The sequence below is a fragment of the Platalea leucorodia genome (assembly GCF_965183815.1).
Source record: "Platalea leucorodia genome assembly, chromosome: 20".
Lineage (NCBI taxonomy): Eukaryota > Metazoa > Chordata > Aves > Pelecaniformes > Threskiornithidae > Platalea > Platalea leucorodia.
The window spans coordinates 4,062,146-4,079,717 of NC_138842.1; the positions used below are offsets into that span (position 1 = coordinate 4,062,146).

Here is a 17,572-nt window from a genome sequence, read left to right on the forward strand (position 1 = left end):
AGGGAAGAGGCAACTAATGTTCTACACAGATAGTTTTTCAGCCTACCTCAAGCCAGGTGCTGAAGAAATAGAGCACTAAGCACAGGATCCCCTTTACAAGGGTGCTGCTCTATCCATCAGAAGTTAACTCTCGAACTGCTCCAGTGTGGCTTTTCACGCCAGCAGCTCTGCAGTAGTTCTGGCATGGCTCTGAAAAAGGGGCTGGGGCTGAAGGATACATTCCAGTAGAATGGTAAATGCACTAAAATCAGTTTCTATCATTCAATCCCTAGTTTTAAGCAGTTAACTTTATTTTTTAAGAGTGGAAATTTGGCTTTATGTAGGAGCACCCTTCAGAGAATCCCACACCTAATGCTCATATGAACCAAATTAGAGCTAAACAGAACCAAGATCTGAGCCTGGATGAAGTACTATGGTGTATGCCCACAACAATCTCATTAAAACCCACTTCCAATTATTTTAGCATGGATGAATAGAGAACCACATGCTGTAAACAGAACTCCATCCAGGAACACAGATTGCCCTCCAAACCGTGAAACTAGTGAAGGGAAAGGAGGGGGAGTACAAAGAGAACAGAGATACTTAATGGGTTTGTTCTAACCTGCCTTGCTTTTCACCCTCCATCGAAACCTTCCTGTCTTGTGCAGCGTAATAAACACTGATTAAAGTAGATTTAAAATTAAGGGCTAAGGTGCCATCTCAGAAGGCAGCTGTCCCCTCCATGAACAGAGAGCTGCTTAGGCTGTTGCACACATAGCCACAAGGTACGTGTGTCTCAGGAAAAACAAGTCATCGGGGGCCAACACACTCCTGTGGGCATTCTCACCCTTGCTTTCACATTCTGTAAAACAGCCCCCTCAGTCTAGACTACCATTCCAGCTGGGCCGTGTCTTCAGTGCATCGTGCCCTCCATGCACTTCTCCCAAACCGAGCATCTCACGAGGCAGCTGGTCTTGTACTGAAGTTGATGTCAGTCCTGTATTTTCTGTGCTTTTTCTCCACCCCCAGAGCATCTGGTTCTGCTCAGAGTCCAGGAGGAAGGGCAGGGGAATCCGGGTAGTTTATGTATGCAGTGTTGCTTGTTTTCAGTACGCTAAAACTCTTGGAAGTCAGCAGAGGTCCTGGCTACTGCATGTCTGGCTGGTTGTATGCTGTGGAGAGGAACCTTGCAGGCTGTGCATGAAGAAATCTTCTGCAACAGAGACACAACCGGCATGTATATTACCCTTTTGCCTCGCTGCAGTTAGCTGCCACCCCTTGGAACTATCCCAAAACCCATCTAGGATTGCAGATCTGTGCATACTGCTGCTAGGCAACTGGGTGGTGGTGAAAAGCAGTTGTGACAGCGCTGAAGAGCTATGGCCTCTCTGCAAAGCCGCTATATATAGCGCAGATAATATGCCAGTGCAGGCTTTCCTCTGCTGTCCTGCCAATGGGCAGCAAAGGCAGGCCACTGCAGCAGGCAGGGCTCCATCCAGTTAACCTGAGGGAATGTGCTATAAGAGAGCTCGTTACTGTTAAAAATATACCGCTGCTGAGCAAATCTACCCCTTTCCTTTGCTGTTCTTTCTTCTCTGTATTCGAGAGGAAACTCAGAGAACGAGCAGCAACCCTCTCTCCCCTCCAGGCCTGGTTCTACACTCCAGTTGAAGGGAGTTGTGCATTTATTTTTTTCCCCATAATGATGAAGAGTGGCAACATAGTCTGGATGCAGATATAAGCGAATAGCCCACCCTTCACTCTGGCAAACCAACTGCAGAGTGCACTCTGGAAATACAGAAGACTAAACGCACCAGGATGCTCAGGTAATTAAAGGTGAGAAGCCAGGGCATGAACAAATGAGCAGGAAGTCACCCATCAATGTGCGTGTTCTTTCCTCCTTTCCATGGAAGAAGAAACTGTGTGCTCACCTTAGGTAAACAAATGCCTCATGTGGGGTTTAATCCACCCTCCCTTACTTGTCACTGACTTTGTGTGGCTTTGATGTGGATATAAATTAAACTCTTCCCTCGGTGAAAGCTTCTGCCTGACCTAAAAATGCTTTCACCAATATTGCCTTGGCTTTCCTCAGGTGTTTCCAGGTGGATGAATCCACATCCTTCACCCTTGTGCTTTAGCTATGTTAGTACAGTTAATAAGGCAACCTTCTTGTTTAGACAAGGGTTTGTTTTTTTAACAATGTAACTTCTGCCTAAACTCTCACTCCCTGGATTTCTCTTCTTTCCCCCAACCTCTCACCAGGTATTTCCCCTTTAGCAGCCTGTTTTAAAGATAAAAAAGAGATTAACTAAGGTCTCAAGAAGTTCTGCAGTAAAGGAAGGTCAGAGATGTGAAAAATGGAAATTAAAAAGCAGATTTAAAAGAGGTCTTGTCTTTTTCCTGTCATTGTCTAGTATTTTCCCTTTTTACTGTTGCTTCTCATTACTGTTCAAAAATGTGAGCTCTTACCAGGTGTTGGTCTCCGCTCAGCCATGCACAGTCAGATTTCCACGTTGGGATCTGTGAATCCTTTCTTCCCCTCATTCACCAGCACAGGCTTTTCTGTTCTCGTATGCCAGACTAAAATCTGAAGAAGCCAACAGAAGTCATTAGCTGCATCTCTTCACTGCACTAACAAATATTCTTGCACATTAAATCAATAGTGCAATTTAACCATCTACCCTGGAGCCTAATGGCGCATTCACAGCTGAAAGGAGGTTTGCATAAAACTTCATTTAGGCAGGCCTACTGCTATCCAAAATGCACAGTGCACAGAAATTACCCATTTTATAGTGTACTGTCTTGGGACATTAACCTGCTCCTTCCATGTAGTTATCAACCATCTTCCTCGAAAGGCTCATCAACCTTTTCAATGATGTAAGGCAGTTCCTTCACAACCAGAGAATCACACGCATGTTTCCCCATAGACCAAGTTCCTTACTCTGGTTCTTGGTTATCATGTTCCTACATCCTTGGCCAGTGTGGAGTTACTTGCTAGGAGATAGAGTGGAAACGCAAATTCTTGCCGCTTCAGGTCACATTGTGACCTGTGCATTAGAGGGAAGCTGCTCCAATTGTCACCATTGCCTTTGGTTGTGTGAAATATTAAAATGGATTTTTCAGTGCGTCTCTGAAAATCCATTATTGGAGGGAAGATATTAGTCTGCTCTCTAACCTCACTATCGCTACTTTTCGACTTTCAAATTCTTTTAAGACCCTAAAAAGATGTGAGAGTGACACTGATCTGAGAAGTACTTACTGCTGCTTTGGTTCTCTATTGCAACCTCTGCTGTCTCAGAGCTGCAAGATGCAGGAGCTAGTTACAGCTAGTTACTCCCTTCCTCCCTCATGCCCTGGGCTGTACACAGCCCTTTTGTAACCCAGCAAGCGTTAGTCTACCATATCACCTCAAAAGCCCCACACATTTCCTTTGAAATGCTGGCCCCGCGCTGCCATCCACTATTCTGTACCAGGTACAATACGTTGCATCGCTTTAAAGCCCCTCTCCAACTTGCTTAAAACAGAACTGAAGCTTCTACTAAAAGCTTCCCTCAGTCTTAGCAGCAAAGTTTAATATAGATCAACATCTGTGGAGGAGTACTGGAAAAAATATAAATTGAAGAGGTGGTCTAACATTTTTGGAGGTGGAGGGGGAGTATTATAGGTAAACAGTTTCTACTAGCTGTGCTATCCTGCTGGCACAGACAGTTCTGGAAGCTGTTTAAAATACTCTCCCCTCACTAGGCTCAATTATACTTACTGCTTTGCTCCTAGAACCTGGATTGCTGGGAGCAGCTTTATCCCTTCAGAGCTACCGTTTCCTGCTTCCCTTCACCTGTTCGCATTGATATTTCCTACCTTCCGGGGGTTTCCCGCTTGTTGCCATGACAATACTCCGCACATTTAATCCAAGTATCTGCAAACCATTTCATACCCAGTCCCTGCTTTTCTGAAAAATGAGGGCACGTTCTGTTTCTAAAGGATGAACAAAGCACTTTTCAAACCCTTCTGGTTAAACAGGAGCACCCCCACCTTCTCAAGAAGCTGTTTGACCAAATTTGTCTCTGATGTGAGCAGTCACCTCCTGCACGGGGCTTAAATCTTGCCTGCTAATAACTAAGGCAGTAGAGACCAACTGCTGTCTGGAGTGGGTCCAAAAAACCATTTCATCGCTCCCCCACAACCACTTCAGAGCCCGCTCATCAAAGTTAGCCTTTATTATAGTCCTGCTCACCCACTGCAGCAACGCTACTGCAATTACTGCGTTACTTTCCTATGAAAAGGCAAAACCAAACAGGTCTGTACAAGTGGCTCTCGGTGTTATGCAAGCATCAGTTATGGGCTCCTCATCCAACAAACAATGTATAAAGCTTAATGCAGTCCAGGTGCTAGAAGATCTTGTAGCCAATTCTCCTTTCCAGTGGGAGCAGGTAAGAGCTCTTTCTGCTTCTGACACATAAACACTCAACCCTGCTGATGGCCAAGGGCTGCGCTCTGCCAGGAATGGGACTCACGCTTAAACAACTCTAACCACATACTCCATAAACAGAAGACCACAGCTACACATCATTAGCTTTTCTTTAAACTGGATCCCACTTTTCCATTGTTAAAGCCAAGTGCCAAACGAGACAGTTATATTAACTAAAATGGACCGATTTTCAGAGTTTGTGGCTTGATACAGCAGCTTCTACCATGTTTCATGCTGTGTTCTTTAATGTGGGAGGGAGATCACCATTTAGTACAGAAACACCTGCTTTTCCTCTCAGCCAATTGCTTGATTTTTTCCACAAGCAGTGTGTTTGGTTTATGCCTCAGGGAAGCTCTGGCTTGTGCAAAAAGTAAACAGTGAGGGGGACCAAGTATCTGACTTCCCCTGAACAGTGGTTTCATATAGATCACCTGAGGGAAGTCCCCTTTAAAAATCTCTACTGCTGTGAAACACTTCCAGTCATTTACAGCCTTGCCGTTCAGAATCAGAGGACTCAAAACAGATCTAAGAGATTACAAGGGTTCATCTCCACAGCAGACTTCTTCATTGTCTTCTAGCAGGAAATTAAAAAGCAAACGGGCAAGTCGACCTGCAAGGACCAGGATTTCAAGCACACAGACCCTCTGTGGAGGGTTTCAGTAATTGGTATTTGAATGGAGACTACACAACGTGAAGAAAAAGAGAACCAAGCTGAAATGACAGATTTGCTTCCTCTCTTGGTCTCCACCATAAGCACAAGGATTTATTCCCCTCCCAGAGCCAGTTCCAAGATCCAGGGTAGCCACAGTGTTGGTGTGTGCTTCAAGTACTGCCAGGAGAGCTCTCTTTGCTCCCTGTTCTCTAGCCTGTGTCTGATAGCAACCGGTTATAGCGACTGGCATTTAACAGTGCCCACAGGCACCCTGCCTCTAAGGCTCAGAGGCAGCCGCTCCTGGTCCAGCGCAAAGCTGCCAGCCGATTCCTTTTCACAACATCCACCTAAACACGGAGCTGCTAATTTAATCTCAGATCTGACTCAGCCAAGAGATAAGGAGAGAGGAGGAATCACTACTTTTAGCCACCACTTCAATCCCAGTGAATTGCTACCGAGACCACCCGAGTGCACAAAAGCCCGTCTCACCCAACCAAACGTACCCTCGCCTATCTCCCTGGAGAAACAAGCGGCTCCCGGAGCAGCCTCATTTCCAATGACCTTGTATTTTGTGGTCTGTCCTCTTGTGCCAGCCCACGCTGAGGCTTTTTCAATAGCTGGGGCCACTCAAAGTCTCTCTTCTTTAAGGGCTCCCTAGTTGAGCACTACGCAGTTTGTTTCCTCAGGTGTTAATAGAAAATGGGGAGCAAAGTACGTCCCAGTTACGTCAACCTTATGGGAATACAGAATCTCAGACCTCTATCCTGTGTCGATGGACTGAAGAGAGTATGGTTTGCTTTGGGGGTGTGTGTGGGGAAATGCAGAAGCAGCAGATCACAGAAATACATAGCATGCTTGCAACGCCTTATTTCCTTACAACTCCACTATAAAGCAACCCTTCCCTCCTGATAAGGAGGGATAACTCTCTCCTTTCTCCTCAGCAATTAATACTGACTTCCTTCATTTTTCCCTTCATTTTAGGCAGTTCCCAAATCAAAGAAAATAAGCAGGATATGTGTCTTTGGCCAGAGCTTAAGCTTTTTGCTGGAGTGTGCATTTGTGGGCTGAATTCTGATAAATATTACAAATACCAGCACTGCACACAGGGAAGGCAGCATTTTTTGAGAACAGATGTCTGTGCTTATCTTACTTCTCTCTGATCCCTCCTTAACGACTGTATCTGAGCACATCATAATTTTTAATGTAAATCTCACTGCAAAGCAGGAGCATGGTTATGCTTAACAGAAGCAAACCATGACAACTGCTGGGAGCACACCAGCGCAATGAGAAAGAAGTCCGTGCTTTGATCTCGGGGCAAGAGGACCCCAGACCATAGCCTACTTTGTCCTTCTCTGCTGCTTGGCTGGACTCTCCTCCTCATCAAATGGGCGAGCAAAACAGCCATTGGGAAATGGAGGCTGCTGGCATCAGCTAAAAGCAGAAAGGCAAAGCTCAACCTGCAAAGCAGCACTCAGAGTTTGCCAGGAGCAGACAGCATTCAGTTCACAACAGGGACCCTTGTAAGATCCCCACAGCCTAGCCAAAAAAAGAAATACAGTCTGCTTCAAATCCTGGCCAGCAATTCCTGCTTCCTCTCCACCTCTGACCTGCAGCTCTTGTGTGACAGCACTGACACGACAGCCTGTCTGACAGCATAATTTTTTTTCCTCCTGCCTGGAAACAACCTTTTCCTTCCTCTCCTGTTCCTCCACAACCGTCATTTCCTATCCCCAGCCTTTTAACACAGCTTCTTTCCAACAGTTATTTACAGCAGGGACAATATACCAAAGATTGCATAACTGGCCATGGAATAAACACCCCTAATCTGTACAGCAGCCTAAAGGCAACCTGGGCATCTCCTTTGTCCTGCTGCAAACACACTTATTTCCAGCCAGTGCTTTCTTGTTAGCTAGTAGGCCACACAGTGTCCAAGAAGAGAGATCTAATTTTAATCTAATCTCTTTTCCCACCCTTGGAAGACCATCTGTGTTATTTATCCCAGTGCTGGACAGCCATAACCACAGACATGTAGATTTAAAAAATGAGCCACAGCAAGTATTAGATAATAAACAAAGTTGCTCCTCCCTCTCAGCTCCTCTTCCTTATTCCTGGACTCCTTGCCTGAGCACAGCTGAACATTGAGATCCTTGGTTTTTCCACGGCTGGGGCTGTGGAGCAGTGCAGATGGAAAGCAGAGACAAAGGGTATTATTCAAAATTTTCTCCTATCCCAAAAAGGGACGGAGACCTGGATCCAACACTGGGTCTGTCAGCAGTAACAGCTGATTTGCAAAAAAAAGAATAATCCTCCTGGGATAATTAAGCAATAAAGACTCCCTAAATCCTATTACAGCCAAAGGCATGAGAGTGCTACACAAGGGTCTGTGATCTCAGAGGGACCCCTCCACACCTGTGGTTCTCAGCAGACCCACTCACAAAGCTTTCAGAAGCACTTGACAGCACCTCCATTGCTGATGTGCTATGATTGATGCCTGTCACACTAACCAGCATTGTCTCATTGCATCTCGCACGCTCCCCTGTCATTCCAGATAGATATCCATCTGTTGTCTCTCATCTCAGACTGGGAAGTCTTTAGGGCAAGAACCATCATTGTGTTCTGAGTGTCTATGTTATTTAGCACATAGGGGTCCTGCTCGATGACCTGGTGGCTCCTAGGCAATACGTACAGTCAAATAATTAGCAGTCATTTGACAGCAGTAAAATCCCCCAAAATTAAGCTTTATGGAAGCCTCCTACGGCTCAGAGCAATATTCCAGGAATTAAAACATTTCTACATTATCTCTGGCACAGAAAGATCCAGGTTGTTGTGGACAACTACAGCGATATTGCATAGATGACAAGAGGGAGAAGGCAACTTCGCAATAAGGCAGTGATTGTGTGAACAGTCTTTCCCTGCAGCCAGGAAACGCCGTGGCTGGTACTCCTGGGTTACAGTTCACACGGGTCCCAGAGGGCCAAATCTCATACGATGCTGGCTTATCACAGGAGTACCAGTACTCAAAAGCTCCCCTCAGGAATTCACGTAAAGCAACCGCCATACATTTCACCTATGGAGTTCCCTGCCCCAGGGGATTAGCAAGGCCACAGATAAGCCCATCTTGAAAATAATAAGGATATTTTCTAGAGATAATATAAGAAAGATGAACAGTTACAGGGGAGAGAAGACTACATATTTTGAGGCCTATGGCCACCGCTATCAGCCTGCAACTAAAAAAGATAACTGCCTTCCACACATTTTAATACATAATCGGCCACTCCCAGCTCCTTTGCAATGGGGGTGTGCTCTCTTCAAACACAGAGGACAAGTGACTGAATGGGCTCTCTCCTACCTCTGGATCCTTACAACCCATGTATGAGGAAGAGACTATACCTTAGTGCAATTGGCAGCTTTCGGCTCAAGGTCATTCAAGGTCACTAGTTCCCGGAGCAGGCTGCTCTCTTGGTAGCCTCCCTTCACTCCTCGCAGTTTGAAGTAAGCCTGAGATCGCTGGAGAATCAGTCTGAGGTTCACAGCAAACCCCGCCATGTCTATAGCAAAGGGGCGATGGGGGTCGAACACAGTTTTCCAGCCATAGACCTTCCCTGCAGCGTTTACTTTGGGCGACTCGTAGCGCAAGCCACCGACGAAGGCTACTGGCCACACCGACACCTTTCTGGTGCTGCGCATCTGGAGGCAAGGAAAGAGAGGGTACGGTGGGTGCACACAGAAGGATCAGCTGCATGAGACTCCCAACACACAAACCAGCACCCCAGCAGAACAACTTCAGCTTGCTCACTGTCCTGCAGGAGACGAATGCCCCTGAGCTTCAGCACAAACCCTAGAGCTCAGAGCCTGGGTTACGTTCCCAGACACCCTCTGTGGCTTGGACCAAGCCACGGAGCTCATTACTCACCTGTACAAGGATGCACATCCTGCAGCTGGAGAAGCAAAGTGCTTTGGAAAGTGGCAACTAACAACAGCAATAGTAATGGACAGCCACGGAACCAAGCATGAGTTCAGCACTAAAAACAGAGCTGCCAATAGTAAACATAACTGAGGTTTAAGAGTGCTTTTTTGACCAAAGGTCTTTAGAGCTGTGGGGCATCAGTCTTCCACATGGGCAGCTGGCAAAACCAGGACACAGAGAAGCACCTTGTCCAAGGCCGCCTGGAAATGCAGGCATGGCACATCTAAGAAGAAAGGTGCTTTCTCTGAAAGCTAAGGAATTTGAGCTGCAGTCTCAGCCTATGAGCCACAGTAAGGCTAAAAGCATCTTTAGAGGGAGGCACTGCAGCCGTAGCCCACAACCTCAGGGACAGCTGAGAAGCGCAGCCTCTCCAGAAACTCCCAGCATGCAGGATGGTGCTTTGTAGCTGCTCCTGCTACCCAGCGGAACAACGCTGGATGCCTCTGCTCCCTGTAGAGTCAACAGAAATAGATAGGAGCCATCAGGGGACACTTCAGATGCCTGCAGTTACCAACACAGATGCTTTGAATGCCAGTCTGCCTGCTCACCCCCAGCGCCCTGTCCTGCTCTGCTGGCAGGCTCGGCCTTGCGTTCTGCTCTCAGCCCAGTCTCTTAGATCAGGGATCTCCCAGAGCTAATCTCATCACTGCTAATTACTGCAAACGAGACCAGAAGAGCTCTGGCACTTGCCCTTCTGCATTATACACACGCTAATGGCAGCCCCTGTCCACAGGGAACAATAGTGCGTGTGTTCTGCATTTCACAGCACATTTCATTGGCTCCATGTGACCTTAACTGCAGCTACAGATCAGAGAGGAGAAGCCTCTACGAGCAAAGCACATGGGTGAACGAAGGAACCCTTTCTGCTTTATTAATGTGCGGTGTCTGTCTCAGGATGCTGCCAGAGCCAGCCTCAAAGGGGACTGTGGAAGACAGACATTCAGCCTGAATTTGCTTTCAGCTTTAAAAGCGTGTATATTCCTGTGGCTACCCAAGCTCAAGTGAAAGCCATCAGGGAAGGGAAAGCGGGCATGTATGGAGCAAATAAATAGGAGATCCCTGGTATGAAAACTGGCACCTAGTGGGGAAGGAGGCAATCCTCCTTTCTGGTCCCTTGCTGCAAGAGCTTGGCCTCAGGAGAGCAAGGGAACAAGCCATTTCTGAGCTGGAAGCCAGGTGAGGTACAGCGTACCTGGCACTGTAAGACCATTGCATACCTGCAGACAGGGGAAAGCTCAGGAGTTCATTTGGAGCCCCAGTAGGAGTGGAACAAACAGCAAAGGTGGGAAAGCACATGGGAACCTTCCCCTGCTCAAGCCCGACAAGATTGTCAGGACATGCTAAAATTCAGCCTGCCATCACAGTTCCTGGAGCTGCAAACTTCCAGGCTGAGATCTCGTGGTCATCACCTGCTTACAGCAGCCTGAGAGGCCATCCGTCCCCTGATGCCGCACAAGGAAGAGCTCTGGAGGGGAGCACCGCACACATCTCTCCAAGGCAGTGCACGAAGGGCCCCACTTTTCTGGGAGGAGAAGCAAGCACTGACAAACGCATGCTTCTCATGTGTGCGGCAACCCAGAGACAACCACACAGAGCATCTCTGAACAAGATGTCCTGCAAGCCTGTGACTGCGCTGACACCATTCAGGCGTAACTCTGAAAGGGCACTGCTACCTCCGCTGGGGATCTGTGCAGAGCAGGCACCAGCCTCTTGACAGCTACAGAATTTAACCAGTGGAAACTCTGGGATGAGAGCAAACGCAAACAGCAAGCAAGGAAGAGAAACCCCAGGGACTCCTCAAACAAGAACAAACATGAATTAAGAGACAGACAAGTGCAATACATAGGGGTGGTGGAGAAGAAAGGTGGATAACATCAGATCAGGAACCAGCCAGAAATCTCCTCCAGGGTGGGGTATGGAAGGAGGATGGCCGAGGTCTCTTTTGCTAGGCACGTGCTTCTGCACAGGCACGTCAGACAGCAGGCGATGTTCCAACCCTAACAAGGCTCCCCACAGTGGAAGGCAGCTCCTCATTAGCTTCCTTTGCAGTAAAAACTATCTGTTGCCTGATCACATGCCACAGGATAAGCTGGGGTTCCTGTTACTTCGCACGGGATGCCTTTGACACTGGGAAATACACACTTTGCAGCACAGTAACCAAGTCCTAGATAAAACTTCAGGAAGCTGCAGTGGGACCACTATACAGAAAAGACTGATCCAGAGCTCAGGAGAGGAGGTACACAGCATCTCCTCAGCTCAGTACACAGCATCTTTTACACCCCACGTGCTAATCTATGGTGCTCAGCCAGTTGGGAGCCCCCCAGCAGGGTCTTACCTCCTCAAAGAGCTCCAGGCTGTAGGTGTTATCATCATCGGCAAAGTAAACAATCCCAGGCTGGCTGTTATTTTTGTTAAAGGTCTCTCTCAGCCATCTCAGGGCAAGATTCCTCTGCATGGTCCCCCGAGGAATGCGAGGATCCCTCATGTCTCCCCGCAGCTTGTAGTTGCGGGGTGTCTCCACATTGAGGTGGGTGTAGTTAAGCCCTGTGTCCCGCAGCAGCCGGGTGATGAGAGGCGTGCGCCGCTGTGAGTCCTCCACCAGGATCCAGTGCAGGTTTGGCACGTGCAGGAGGGTGTTGGCCAGGCGCGTCAGCTCTGCCTTCTGTACGGGCCGGCTGTAGGTGGGTGTAATGACGTGGATGGTGGGAAGGGTGTCTGACCACGGGGGTGGGCGGGTATAAACATATTCTGTCCTCACCACCTCCACAATGTCCCGGTCCGACAAGCAGTATTCCTTGGAGTCCAAGCCTGCAGCGAGATCACGCCGGGAGTCACCACCATCATCTGAGCAAGGGTATGAGAGAGAAGAAAAAGCCACATGGACTCAGTCCTCCAACACCCCCCAACTGAGCCAGCTGGCTGCTTGCTAATAGCAGGTCACCCTCATGGTTTCAGAGGAAAGGAAACAAGCTCGGATGGAGGCTTTAATAAATAAGTACACAAATAAATAAAGAAATCAGGAACGAACACACATGAGAAAAGAAGTTCCTGCTGTTAGAAAACCAGCACCGAACAAGGCCTGAGAGCCCAGGACAACGCTGCAGCTGTGTGCTCAGAATAAGCAACTTCAAAAAGCACCCAGAAGAGACAGGCTTGTACAGCAATTAGATCTAGACAAAGGAAATAGCACCATGGACTGACGATCTGTCATTCCTGAAGACCTCCAGTGCTCTGGGCACCGCGCTCAGTGGGACAGGACTCACGGCTCTGCACTCAGGCACTGGAACACCTGGACTGGGAGGCAGGGAACTAACTGGTGGAAAATACCGAGTCAGTGAAGATCCCCCAGCAGCATCATCTGGCCAGGATACTGCAGTACCCCACTGCTCTCCTGACAGGCCTGGGATGGGGCACAGAGAAGCGGGGAAAGACACAGTTCAAATCCAGAAATGGAGAGTAGAAATTAAAGCCTGTAATTGCAGGCTTTTTCCTGCAGAGACTTTCACCTGCCTCTGACTAACCTCTCCTCAAAAAGACCCTACCAATCTCTGAACACAACAGCCCACTCAGTAGTGCGGATGTGAACAATGAACAGCATATATATATATATATATATAGGATACACTGATCCAAGCATATAAAATCCTTGCAAGGAGAGACTTGTTCACGATCAGCTCAAGGGGAAAAAAATGTTCATGCACCTGTCACTTTTCCAGGGTGCGACTGTCACACTTCCGTACCGCTGCAGACCAGCAGGAATACCACAGTCTACAGTTAGGAACTGGCAGAGATGAAGGGGCACTTCCATTCAGGATATAAGCCAGCTGCTCTCTAGTGGGCACATAATACTTTGAGCCATAGATTTTGCAAAACCAGCTACTACCAGGAACTTCAGATGAGAAAGAACAGGAACAGACAGACATTAGATCTGACCCAGCAGGGTACTACCTATGGTTTTGTCATAGCATGTTACTCTTCCAGCAGCATAGACTTTGATACCAGCCCTGAACCGAGTGAAGGCCTCGTACATGGCATTGACAGAAGGAAGGTGTATATCTGGTGGGGGGGGAACAGGGACAAGGTGTCCTGCACATGTTGGTATCAGGCCCTATATAAGGCAAAGCATATCAGCATCACATAGCAGAGCTCTCTGAAAGCAGAGAACACTGGAATCAATTAAAAAATAAATCTGCAAAATGCATTGGACACAGACACAAATGTAATTAGCCAGGAGGGTGCTTGAGACAGTTTGTAAACCCCTGCAGGTCAAACCCTCAGCTGTAAATCCTGGCATGTGTAAGCACTGCTGTTCTATGCTCGCTAGCGTATAGATGCACGTCTCTTTTTCAGCACCTGCTACCAAAGGATCTCAGAAACACATTACAAGAACAAAACGATTTCTCCCAAGAGCTTTCAGGTTGGTCTCTGTTACCACTCATTTTCCACTGGGGGCTCAGAGAAGCAGAGGCAGAGGAAGTGTCTTACCAAGGTCATCAGTAAGTTCAGGACTGAGTCAGAGCAGTCCCTGTGCTGCAACTTTAGTGTCTGTGGCCATTGACAAAAAACAGCTCCCAGTTTTCAGGGCACTGAATCAAACTGGTATACAGACAGCATATTCTTAGTAGTCTTTCAAGTCCTGTTTTAGAGCCCAGTAGATCCCTCATCCTCTGAAACACCGTCTACCTTCCAGAGGGGATCGCAGGCATTTTTCCCTTAAGAACTGCCCAAAGCCTCATGGGCAGCTGGCAGTCCTCCAGGGGGAAAGGTAAAGCTGCTCAGGACAGACTCTGAACTTCAGACAATTCAAACTGCACATCAGACAGGATAAGCAACTGTGGAGGATGAGTGCAAACATTAAAATGAAAAGGGGAGAGAATCTCCCAGAGAAAGGGACCAGAGAGGGAAAATGAGCTGGCCTTCTTCCCCACAGACAAGCCTCCCAAAGCTGACCTGCCTGCCCTCAGCAGAAGGGCAGAACCAAGAATGAAGACTGCAGTCGTCAGCGAGGCTTCTTCCAGCCCCAAAGAGCTCTCACAGCCCCTAGATATTGCTGCTATGCCAAAAACAGGATAAAAACTAGAGCCCTTCTGGCCAGAGAGGATCCCTCAGAACTTTCTGCATTCATCTGATTTGGGCCAGGGCTCTATTTAATGCTTTGTGTGACAGGTAGCGTGCAAGGTGACCCTCTCGTAGCATTGTAACTCCACCAAACAGTCGGGTGAGATGCTGGCTCTTGCCTTCTCCTTCAAGTGCAAGAGCACCAGTTTGCTGCTTTCCTGAGGACACTTAAAAAATGCTCTTTGCCTCATGTCTCCCAGACAAGCTGTCTCAAGTGGCAGCTTTGTTTCCTCTGCTCTCTTTTCTGCAGCTTTCCTGCGGGACTAACTTGTGTGCAGAACGCTGCGAAGGCCAGCAGGAAGGGACTCCTCTCTTACGGATCATCAGGGAACAAAGAAAAGCATCTTCCTTCAGTACTCTGGATTTAGGCCATAAAGAGCTCTCCAAGTGCAGTAAGCATATCCCATGGCTTGGAGTTTTCTGAAGAACCCCTGTGAGCCCTGGGCTGTTCCTACAGCAGAAGTGGGGAGGCTTCTGCATGAGCATGGACTGGGAGCTGAGATGAGCATGGCTGCCATGGAGAAATGAAATGAGAGAGGAGATGAGGACGAGGGAGGGATGCACAGATTTGGCATGGGCTGGTTTGATTTCTCTCACCCTTGTGCACTGCAAGCAGTGGAGCAATGGTGCTCTGGTGCCAGACGGTGATTAGTAGTGTCCAGGGCAGAACTATCAGCACGATAGCCAGGATGTCTCGTCTCTTCGGCATCTCCAAGACTGACTGGACCCACAGCTCCTCATTACCTGACAGTGAAAACCCCAGAGACAGAACAGCAGAGCACATGGAGAACAGAAATAAATGGGCAAGAAGGAACAAGGACAGAGAGAGAGAACGCGAGAGAGGGAGAGAGCAGCGAAGGCAACACGACTCGCAGGTCTTACCAGTGCTTACAACCCACCCATTGCAGAAGCAGGTTTGGAGGGGCCTCGGCTGCTGAGACCAGGAGCAGGAGGGCACTTCTACGGGACACTGCTGAAGCTGCCAGCAGGAACCTCAGGGACTCATTTGGAAGGAAACCTGCAACACAGAGCAAAGGTGAGTAGGCAGAGAAAAGAACTAGGGAGCTGCTCCACAGAGTTCACAAATCCTCCTCAAGAAGAGCAAATCAAACTGAGGCAGTGAGCAACAGAAATGTGTCCCACCCCTCCAGGGAGAGATGCCTCCTGGGTGTCCAGAGCCTTGCTTTCCTTTGCATCCACTTGTCAAGCAAGTCCCTTGCTTCAGCCAAGCAGAAGTTGCTCAGTGCCACAGTGTCTGAACCATCCCCCAGCGGAAAAGGAGCCTTCATCCACAAGGCAGCCAAGCCTCACAACACCATGTGCTAGGCCCAAGCCCCTAGGAGGAAGCAGAGACCATAACGACCACATTACTTGCCTGTCACATCAGCAAGTGCTCTGACCCACCAGGCCCTCTCCCTTTGCCAGGCAGAGCACTCGGGGTGACTGCACCTACGCTCTTGGGAACGCAGCTCCAGCAAAGCTAGTGACCCTGCGTTTTGCCCATCATTGTAATCCCCGCAGCTCAGACCATCCCGCTGGCATCTTTGAGGCAGCCAGTTTTAAACTGGGCTTCCAATGGCCTGTTCAGGTTCATTTCTTCCATCTCGGAGGTGTTGCGACTGGAGTATATTAAACTGCCACAATGGCTTAGTTTGATTCAATACAAGCACATACAAGATTTAAGCAGACTGTATTTTATCCAAGTATCTTGGCAAGCAAAGTACATCACTTAGCAGGGACACTCACGGTGGACAGTTTGCAAACATGGGTAGCAGTTTAGTACCACTGTTCCCACGTGGGGGGAACGCATTAGCCCGCTGCTAAAAGGGCTGCATTGCAGACCAGGGAGAGCCCAGAGAATACCGCAGTCGAAGGCAGGGAGCAGCCTGCTCTGGGGAAAAGCAGATCTCCCACTGCACAGCCGCTGGCTGGCTGGTCAGTCACTGACGCTGCAGTGCCCTGGAAACTATCAGATCCCCTCCTTAAATCAGAGGGGAGCTCCTCAAGCCTGGGCTGCAGATACGATGCTACTTTGCAAATGTGCTTGCTGTTTCTTGGTTGCATGGGGCAGTCACGGAGAGATCCCGGTTCAAATCCCTGAGTAGCCCAATTTGGATTGATCTGAATTTCCTCTGGCTATGCCTTGACCACTGGGCTGTACAGTCAGCCTCCGGCACTGAGCCCAGCAGAAGACTTGAAGTGAAATGACTCCAAGAACTGACGGGTTGTCCTTTTAAAGTGCAACCAAGTGATATTCAAGTTGCTGGACAGAACCTGGTTTATCCGAATTAGCACTTCAATCACAGAGGTATTAATTTACCAGGGAAAACAAGGTGGAGGGGAAACACAGGTTGGCCTTTGTCCTTAACAGGGACATGTGAATGTCCCTCAATGAAAGTTTCAGTGAATCCATTTTTTTCCCACACATACAAAAACCCAACTCGTCAAAAAATTTCCAGTCAGCTCTAGCAAACAGCCAGTTCCCCACCCAGAGGTCCCTCACCAGCACGAGGCCTGCAATCTCCCATACAAAAACCTGTGCCAGAGATCACGGTGCCAGTATCTACGGAGCTGGGGACCCATCCTCCTCACGTGCACCCACCCGCCTCTGGCACCATGCACAGAGGCAAAGCCTCACTCAGGAGACCCTCGTCAGAGGATGCAATCAGCAGACGTGCTGGCAAACTGCATTTTGGAAACGCAAGGACCCAGCGGTATGGAAGGAGGTTGTGGTGGATCAGGGCAAGCCGCAGCTGGTGAGGGTGGTAAGAGGGAGCTAGTCTTCTGGAAGGGTCTCCAGAGGATATAAGGACAAACCTCTAAACCAACCACCAAACACATTTGGTTCTAGAGAAAGTAGGGTTTCCTGCAGTCAGGTATGGGGACCCAGCAGAAAAAAGCTTTTCACAGCCCAAGGATATGCTCTGTGCAGCTGGACACCCTCCAGACTTCCAAGGAAGCATCTCCCAGCAATGCAGATTTGTCCCTATTTTTTTCAGAACTGGAGAAAGCAGCCTCATCCAGACAAAATAAACCAGGGAGGAAGAGGAGGAATTATTCCAGCAAACATCAGCCTTCTGCTGCATCCCTGTCCAGCTATCAGAGCCAGAGAAATCCCACTGGCCTAGCACTGCCAAAGCACACAGTGCCCTCAGGAAAGAGCATCTGGCCTCATCCTTGCTGTCCCAGCAGTTGCTGTCAGTGCCTGAACAGAGGGCACTGAGCGCTGGCATCATTTGAATCCTCTAATAAAGCCAGAACATGTCCCTTGAGCATCCCTGTAGGGCAGAGCCGTAAAGTGCCTTCGCTGCAAATGCACCAAGGAAAGGACTCTGCCACTGGAGATGGGGTGGGAGGAAATGACATGCTAAAAGAGCCACTCTGAGTC

The 17,572-nt window shown here is 48.6% G+C and overlaps 1 protein-coding gene across 2 annotated transcripts in view; it reads right to left on the reverse strand.

Moving 5' to 3' along the window:
- Nucleotides 1-1,059: 1,059 nt before the first annotated feature.
- B3GAT1 (beta-1,3-glucuronyltransferase 1) overlaps nucleotides 1,060-17,572 on the reverse strand; it is a 66,007-nt gene continuing 49,494 nt past the window's right edge. The window contains exons 2-6 of one of the 2 annotated variants that reach the window (XM_082330618.1): nucleotides 15,084-15,202; nucleotides 11,402-11,910; nucleotides 8,490-8,786; nucleotides 2,449-2,566; nucleotides 1,060-1,192 (exon numbers count right to left, since the gene is read on the reverse strand). In XM_082330618.1, the coding sequence (XP_082186744.1) occupies nucleotides 2,480-2,566; nucleotides 8,490-8,786; nucleotides 11,402-11,910; nucleotides 15,084-15,087 (897 nt within the window). In that variant the 5' untranslated portion in view covers nucleotides 15,088-15,202 and the 3' untranslated portion in view covers nucleotides 1,060-1,192; nucleotides 2,449-2,479. Of the gene's footprint in view, nucleotides 1,193-2,448; nucleotides 2,567-8,489; nucleotides 8,787-11,401; nucleotides 11,911-14,781; nucleotides 14,909-15,083; nucleotides 15,203-17,572 lie in introns of those variants that run through there. The other variant, XM_082330617.1, reaches the window with a different exon arrangement.